Genomic DNA, 9,298 nt, shown 5'->3' with positions numbered 1-9,298 from the left:
GCTAGGAACAAGAAGAAAAGTGTTAAGTTTTTCTAATTATTTCTCACTGACATTTAGCATCAGGAAGACAGAAAAAAAATGGAATAATCTATGATATATTAAAGATATAGAATATAATCACTGAAATTTAAAATATAATGAAGGCACTGAAAAAAAGACTGGTCATGCTGGATGAAAGTAATCTCCCAGAACTCAGAGAAGTATGAAATACTCATCTAATGTAAGACTTGATAAGGATACTGAGAACCATTCCATGAGATTCAACATCATATGGTAAGAATTTTAAATAGCAGAGGTAAAATCATTGCTTTAAACAAAACTAAAGCAAATGAACAGGTCAAAAAGCATATATATAGAGAGAGAGAGAGAGAAACTTTTAAAGTCAGATCATTAATATCAACAAGAACCAAAAAACAAACAAACAAACAAAACAAAAACATCCACACCCAAAGGGGATCCACACCTGGATATATGGGATAAATATGTGAACTGCAAAAGTAAAAGAAAAAAAGCATTCAAACGTAAATATGCTATATATGAAGGGAAAAAAACTGCATCAGAAAACAGTGAAAGAAAGTCTATAAGTTTTGAATACAAAAAACCATATCCTGAGCCAAATTTACATGTATGAAGAACAGAACGACATAGGCAGTCACGCTAGAGTTTATAAAATATAACCTACATATTCTTACTGATTAAGAAGTCTCAAAAAGCCCTCTGCAAAATGATAAAAAATAAAGAATGGAATGGTAGATTTTAAAAGCATTAAAACAGTTCAAATTGAATAATTATTCTTACAATAGTATGAAATGTAATACAAACGTCAAAAGTGTCTAATAATTATCGAAATCTACATTTCTAGATAATAGTTTAATATGTGATAATATGGTACCTGAATTTATAAGGTATCTAACCTCATAAAAATCACTGTGAAATCAATTTTTTTGAGTGGGAATACAGGAATTGGGGAGCAGAGAGATTCAGTGTGGCAATAACAAAGTTACCTTTTCTTTAGAAATTTCTACTTAAAAAGTGTGTATCAAAAGGCATAAATATATTTTATTGCTATAAGCTACAAATAATTTGGTAATCAAAACTGACCTAAAGGCTTCCTTTTTTTTTCCATGACAATTCAGCTACTTCTAATCCTTCTCCATCACCTTTAGTCTTCAATTTGCAATTTGCTTAAAGAAGTGTTCACAACTGTCAATGATAAACAAAAGAACTCAAGAATGCATGGGTAAACATAAGTACCACAATGCCAACAAAGCAGTGAGCAACTCCAACTGGCTGGGAGTTCCATTCCTTATTCCCTAAGTTTCCTTAGAGCTGGTTATCATGACTTATCACCTGCTCCTATAATGTATTACCTGCCCCTGTCATGTGGTGATGTTTCTGATAAATTGGTTGTATTATACACAACTTGTGTTATGAAAACAGTAGAATGTCACAATTTCGCTAGCTTTACAAAACGGAGATGTGAAGGAGAGAGAAATAAATGCACAGAAAATTTCTCCTCTACATATTGCTTCACTCTTGATTATAAGAGAAATACAGTTCAAACATGTTTAAAGACTTAAATCTGGTAAGAGTACAATATAAATAGGACAGAATTTCCAAATCATTTGAAGAAAAGGAGAAAATTTCATTATTAAAGCAACTATAAGAGAAAACTATTAAGAAGCATTAACAAAAAATATAAAACACAAATAACGTTACGAAACAGACTTTGCAGCCTCCAATTTAACAGTGGTTATCTGAAGACTTTGGTATTAGATAACTCCCCCCTCCCAAAAATCTTCATAAAGAATATGAATTACTTTTGAATTAAAAAACAAAAAAGGCTAGCTCATACAAAACTAAAAGCAAATATCAAAACTGTCTTCAAGAAAACAATACCTCAAAGCATATCATTTTAAAAAATGTGCATTAAACTTACTGGTTCATAAACTAGACCATCTGCAGATGCAACCATTGTTTCTGCTAAATCCAGTACATCTGCTCCAACATCTGCATAAAAAAAGTAGAAGTTTTACATTCTATATTCAGAGCCAAACTATATCAGATATAAAGGAACAAACTGAGATGACTAACAGAAAATTCAAATATATATGCTCGCTTCGGCAGCTCATATACTAGAAAATTCAAATATATAAAATCAGTTTCCTATACCACTTATTTGTTCAAAAGTTAAAACAGTAGCATTACATAGTTTTGGTGGAATGTATTAAAAAATCAAGAATACTTTTTCTAGTTCTTGCTCAGTAAATACTGTGAAGTGTAATGCAATCTCAGAATCTTATAGTAAAAAGCATTAACGCCCTTCACTGAACTGAAGAGCTTGGCCAAAATGATCAAGAACCTAATCACAAGTACTAAATGGCTGCTATATGAAATATTAAATATATGAAATATTAAATATAAGAATTATTTTTAGAAATTAAAAGAAATTTATAGGAGAAAACTACTGATGACTTTTTAAAAATCAACAAACAGAAAAAGTTTACTTTGAAAAGGCTAAAATGTTAATGGTATTCAAACACCTAAACTAAGGCAAAATATGATATATTCAGTAATAACACAAACTCATAGTTTAAATTCTTACTCTTTAAGTGACTACCATAAGAAAAAATAAATGTAAAAAGAGGTTAAAAGTTTCTCTCAGATGAAATCTTCCAGAAAGTAATCTCCTTAATTAGATAAAACTATTTCACAGTTAAAAAATTTTTGTCTGAACTACTAAATTCTTGATCTTTACATTTTAGGCAATAATTCAAAAGATATCTTTCATGCAAAAGCATCTTCATTTTTGACAGTAATATTGATTTAAACATTATCTATCTGCATATTAACATTTTCCTACTTCTACAAGTATAATCAAATGAAGTGAGCACAGAAAAGAATATCCTCATTATTAAAAGACTTGAATCCATATTTTAATATGCACGAATAAAAGTAAAGGGTAGTAAACAAAAACAGTCAAACAGGATATGTTTGTAGAGCATGGATATAAAACTGGTACTCCAAATAAGAAAGAAATAAATGATACACCTAAATTAGAACTATGACTCACAAGAATTTCCTCCAATTTTCTTTTTAATTATACTAATATGAAAGTTGAATCTCCTTTTTTTGAAGAAGAAATTTAAAGAATATAAGCTGGGTTAAAAAATAACCTGCATTACTAAATAACATTACCATAGCATTTTAAATTATCATAAAGGAAAAAATAAGGTTAAGGCACCACCAGTGGTTTCACTTTTTATTAGCAATTGTTTAAACCATAAATAAGTGGATTCATTAAGTTAATGTGTACTTACATTGACACTTCATAGCAACAGTAATATCTATATTGATTCTCAATTTGCTAAAAGACAGAAAGAAAATATTAGTACTACCAATTAATCAACAAAACATGAGAAATATGAATCAACTGATCTATGAAAATTTGAATTTAAAACAGAATAATATATGATTAGAAACTGGATAGGGGTGCCTGTGTGGCTCTGTCGGTTAAGAGTCCAACTCCAGCTTGGGTCACAGCCTCACGTCTCATGAGTTTGAGCCCCGTGTCGGGCTCTGTGCTAACAGCTCAGAGCCTGAAGCCTGCTTCAGATTCAGTGTCTCCCTCTCTCTCTCCCCCTCCCCTGCTTGCACTGTCTGTCTCTCTCTCTCAAAAATAACGATTAAAAAAATAAATAAACTGGATAGCATTTATTATGGCTAACACAAAGGCACTTTGAAAGTAAAAATTCTCTTTTGTAATTATAAAAGCCTTTCTGATTTCACAGGTTTTTAACACAATATCCTTTAATTTGATAATGGTAACTCAACAATAACTCCAAGCAACTGAGAAAAGTCTGTCTCTGTTTATATAAACCTTATATAGAATATTCTTTTAGAAATGTAAATCTTTCCAAATCAAGAGTTAGGAATTAAAAATCCTTCTCCTCTATTTATCAAATAAATATCATATATCAGGCATTATGCCAGATGCCCTACAAATATTAAATTTTTATTCTTTATCATGGACCTATAAAGTATACAGCTTCACAGTTTTGCAGATAAGCCAGTGGTGTTCAAACCAGTGTAAATGTCTGGCTGAAGCAGTGTATTGGAAACTAGGTCTGTGTGGCTCAGGGTAAATGCACCAAACTACCAGAAAAACAAAACAAAACACTTTGTTTTAAACTTTTGCATGACCTTTTTAAAAGACTCAGTCAATGCCTTATCTTTAAATCAAATTAATTTTCAAATATCAGAATTAATCATTCACCAGTGACTAACAGAATGAGTACAATCAATATCAGTCCCGTCCTGTGCTTCTAAATCAAAACTTTTTCACTCTAATAATTTTCATCTTATTTCAATAGCAATTACAGATTTTGAAGCTTCCATAGAGCCTTAAAATTGTCTAGAGTTCAAACTACTCCAAATGACTCAGGAGATGCTGTAGGAACAAGGGAATTAGGCAAAATGGCCAAGGCTTCTGGGCATCCCCCACTATGCTTATGTGGTAACCTATGAAATACTTCATTTGAAACAAATTAACAAGTGATTCACTGGTGCTAAAAAAACAAAAGAAAAACAACAAATTCTTTGAAAACTAATGGTATCAAGAATACTACTAATAGCATAGACAAAGAAACCAAGGCCCAAAAGAAGTCATTTGTGTGATTTGCCCAAGGTTACACAGCAATTTACAAGTACTGCCTTACTTAATTCTCATTAACCCCATGAGGAAAGTGCTATAACTATTATCCCCATTTTATGAAAAAGGGGACTGAAGCACATGCAGACATAGATTCAGTGACATCCCAAAAGTCACACAGCTAGTAAATGGCACAGCTGCAATAGGAATGGAGAAGTAAATGTCGCCCTCCCCACCCCTGCCTACCATCAGTGCAATCTTATTATAAACCTGTTATCTTCAGTCATTAAAAAATCCAAATACAAATAAATTAAAGAATATATTTTCAGGGGCGCCTGGGTGGCTTAGTCGGTTAAGCGTCCGACTTTCGCTTAGGTCATGATCTCGCGGTTCGTGGGTTCGAGCCCCGCGTCGGGCTCTGTGCTGACTGCCAGCTCAGAGCCTGGAGCCTGTTTCAGTCTGTGACTCCCTCTCTCTCTGACCCTCCCCTGCTCATGCTGTCTCTCTCTCTCTCTCTCCTAGAAATAAATAAAACATAAAAAAAAAAAAAAAAGAATATATTTTCAAAGGTTTAATGGTGACATTTTTTATATTAAAATTTTGTTTAGATGTAATTTAAATCTAGTTTTAAGCATATACAATGTAGCTTTTAGACAATTTTCCAACTCTCACAAATCAGTAAGATAATTCAAAACGTAAAGAGTAAACAGTTTCAAAACATTAAACAATTTCTACCATTAAAACATCTAAAAAAAATACATATTAAGTTCTCCTAAGCTTTCTTATAGAAGCTCATATTAACTGAAGAAAATCTTTTAGAATTTAACCAGTATTGAAATGATTCTGAAATATTTCACCTAATGTATGCACTTAAAGAGAATTTTTCAGTACTATTTCTTCATAGCTAAAATAAACCACATATAAAAAGTTAGGAAAAATTTTAAAAAGGTATGTTATCTTTAAAACAATTTGAATCTGAAAGTATTCAAGAAGAAAAAAGAAGTTACCTAGAAAAATCTTTATCTACTTCATACTCATACTTCATCCACGTATCTTGATATACTGAAAATTCCATTATGGTTAATAAAGCCATGGTGGTAAATGCTATTAGAGAAACTGAGAAAGCAAACAAACAAACAAAAAATCAAGAATTAAAACAATTTTTGAAAGGAAACAATAGGAAACTATTTCAAATGAGATTAAAATTAGCAAAGAAAGCCCTTATATGATTGCCATGTGAATGGGTACTACTCTAAAAGGCTTTTCTTAAGATATCCACATGGATTTCTTTCTAAAACAGCTCAGAAATGAAGATTTACTGAGCAGAAACATAAACACAGCACTTCTACTGTTGAGAAAGCATTTTACCTCAGCAGTACTCAAGGTATCTCTTACTAAATACATTTGCCAAAATTTAACAAGACACAAAATTGTTCTTATGTACAGCAGTGTCATAGATATGATAAATGATGAAAGTAAGCATAAATTTTACAGTACAAATTTGAAAGCAATCTGCATAATTAAAAATGCATCCATGCCTGTAGCCCAATCTATTAAAAAAAGAAAATTGACTAATTCCTAGCTACTGAGAAGCCATGACATTCTATGTGCCAGAAACTCAAATAACATCTCCAAATCTCTAATAAAACTCTCATCTACTTTGGAATCTCCCAAATGTATCACTTCATTTATAAAAGCAGGTAAAATATTTGACCAAAAGGAAAAAACTATCATATATTATGACAAAACACACTTAAAATGGATCGTGCAACAAGAACTTGCACTATTTTCATTAACAAAACTTAATTGCAGATTAGAAATAGCAAACCCCTTACTACACGCTTTACCAAATGAAATGTCAATCTTACATGAAATATGCTATTTTATTAGCTCCTAATGGGGAAAGGAATAATAGTAAATACTGTTATAGTTGCATATTTTTCTTACATATTCCGTATCATTTATTTTAATAAACACTTCTATTTGTCCCAGGTACTGCTTTAAGCATTTCATAAGTATTAATGTATTTAATCACTAAAGTAACCCTACCAGGGAAAATCTGATATCATCCCCATTTCATGGAAGAAGAAACTAAAGCACTGATAGATTAAGTTAACTTCCTCAAGATCAGGTAGTTAGGAAGGGGTAGAGGTGGGATTTAAATCCAGTCTGGTTCCAGAATCGAAGCTCTTAACTATTACCTCATGCTGCCTCTCTCAAGCAACATGAAATTTAAGAATTTCTATTATAATGTCTAAATTGATTTATTCTTAACCAAAGTCGGACTGAAGCAATTCAACATTATTAAATAACTTCCTCCAAGTTAAATTCTATTTATATATAATTATACATAACTCAAGAGCACCAAAGCAGTAAAATTGGATTAAGTTGTTCAGTAATGTTTTAATACTGCTAAGTGCATAGACTGCACTGGGTTAGATGCCAAAGAGAATATATATGACAATACAATTAGGGCAAACATTGTGACAGGAGGACAGAGCAGTCAGAGTTACACAATCACTGATGAGTTCTTCATGGCTCCTTTTCTGTATGTTGTTGACTGGCTCACTGAGAAGCTGCACTTAGTAAGGGAGTTTTACTCTGGACTGACACTCACCTGTACCTCCACTGGCTGAAGTCTCTACATAGCTGTCAGGAACCTTTGGGAAGGCATCCAACTCTTTCACCAAACTTAAAGTTTTTTTCCGATTCAGTCGCCTCATCTTCAGGAAAACCTTCTTCTTCTTTCATATAGTCATGCTAAGGAATAAATGATGAATAAATGAATCCTCTAAAAACGATACCAAGGTTTCTTTTAATTTTAGATAAGTAACAAATGTTCTTGGAACAACTTAATTGCATTCCTCCTTGAGAAAAAAGCTTAACATTTCTCTGAACCTCTCCTTTCTCCACCCCACCCTGACAAAAAATACTAATGAAAGGCAATTTACACACATGAGCACATTAAAACAGCAAAAAAGTGAAAAACACTTCACATTCATAATATTTAAATGTACAAATTAAAATAAGAAGTAACTTTTCATCTATTAAATTAGCAAATATATTAAAATAATATATTCCCACTAACAGATTACAATGAAGTAAATAAAATAGGCATGCTCAACTATTGCTAGCAAGGATAATAATATTCACCACTCCCCTTTTGACTAAGTAAATTCCGTTTATAGGAATTTATCCTAAAATAATAATCTGGTATCACTAAAACTTTAAGAGGACAATATTCTTTTTTTAATTTTTTAACATTTATTTATTTTTGAGAGAGACAGACAGGGTGACTAAGGGAGAGGCAGAGAGAGAGGGAGACAGAATCTGAAGCAGGCTCCAAGCTCTGAGCTTCAGCACAGAACCTGACATGGGATTCAAACTCATGAACCATGAGAACTTGACCTGAGCCAAAGTCAGATGCTTAATTGACTGAGCTACCCAGGTACCCCATGAAGATAATTTTCATGTTGTCATTTTAAAATATTGAAGCTAGACGAGCGCCTGCATGGCTCAGAGGGTTAAGCGTCAGACTTCGGCTCAGGTCATGATCTCACAGTTCGTGGGTTCGAGCCCCACGTCGGGCTCTGTGCTAACAGCTAGTTCAGAGCCTGGAGCCTGCTTCAGATTCCATATCTCCCTCTCTCTGACCCTCCCCTGCTCACACTGTCTCTCTCTCTCTCTCTCTCTCTCAGAAATAAATAAAAACATTAAAATTTTTTTTTTAAAAAACAGACTGCTTGGTATTCTTTTTTTAATCAGTATGCCAACTATACCTAAAATATGTTACAAAGCCATGAAAATAACTGAATTCTCAAATACTTGTATAATTTTGAAGACTATTGGTGATACTATAAAGCATTACCAGAAATCAAAGCTGTATTACTAAAATCAGCACCCAATGGAATAAATCAAATAGTTGTGGGAGTCACGAAAAGAAAAAGAAGGTCTCCAGAGAAAGCAGAAGACTTGTCTGAAATCCAATGGGGTACGATTAATATGGAAAGAATAGGTCATAGAAAGGGCATTTGTGAAGAAAACCTGACCGTGATCGTGAACACTGTCCAAAAGACACTAGTCCCTAACCAGGGGCACTACTAATTAGTCCTAAAGTGAAGGCTGGATGCATTGATACACTGATTTCAATTGCCATTAAAAACATCCAACTAACTTCTCTCTCCTATTCCATAAGCACAATGTGGCCTTCAGATTATAATTTTGATTCTCACGTGTATGTTTTTCTTAAGGAAAAAAGACACATGCAAACAAGACAGGTGAGTTTCTGATCCCCATAACAGTCATAAAATCGGTATTCTCACTTGTAAATTATGCTCCTGAGTGTTTGTAAGCACAAGCTGTGCTCCCTAAGTTTGTTCAACTCTGAATAAGCAAATTTATTTTCTGTACATACTTAGAGGTAACTGCACCAAGACTGATCCTTCTTCAATTTTTCAATTTCTACTCTTTCTTTCCTATTGGGGTTAAATATTAAATACATTCAAACCTCTTGTCTTTAAAACAAAACTCGGGGCGCCTGGGTGGCTTAGTCGGTTAAGCGTCCGACTTTCGCTTAGGTCATGATCTCGCGGTTCGTGGGTTCGAGCCCCGCGTCGGGCTCTGTGCTGACTGCCAGCTCAGAGCCTG

At 33.1% G+C, this 9,298-nt stretch overlaps 1 protein-coding gene across 2 annotated transcripts in view; it reads right to left on the bottom strand.

The window, feature by feature from the left end:
• Positions 1-9,298, bottom strand: part of ERGIC2 (ERGIC and golgi 2) — a 47,744-nt gene that overhangs the window by 30,196 nt on the left and 8,250 nt on the right. For both annotated transcript variants that reach the window (XM_077774590.1, XM_077774591.1), the window contains exons 2-5: positions 7,269-7,411; positions 5,659-5,767; positions 3,321-3,367; positions 1,940-2,010 (exon numbers count right to left, since the gene is read on the bottom strand). In XM_077774590.1, coding sequence (XP_077630716.1) covers positions 1,940-2,010; positions 3,321-3,367; positions 5,659-5,767; positions 7,269-7,374 — 333 coding nt within the window. In that variant the 5' untranslated portion in view covers positions 7,375-7,411. The remainder of the gene's footprint in view (positions 1-1,939; positions 2,011-3,320; positions 3,368-5,658; positions 5,768-7,268; positions 7,412-9,298) is intronic.

Source organism: Crocuta crocuta, unplaced genomic scaffold (genome assembly GCF_008692635.1).
Source record: "Crocuta crocuta isolate KB4526 unplaced genomic scaffold, BGI_CrCroc_1.0 scaffold176, whole genome shotgun sequence".
In the NCBI taxonomy this organism is placed as follows: domain Eukaryota; kingdom Metazoa; phylum Chordata; class Mammalia; order Carnivora; family Hyaenidae; genus Crocuta; species Crocuta crocuta.
Note: the sequence above shows the minus strand (reverse complement) of the source record. Positions and strands in the feature narration are given on the sequence as shown.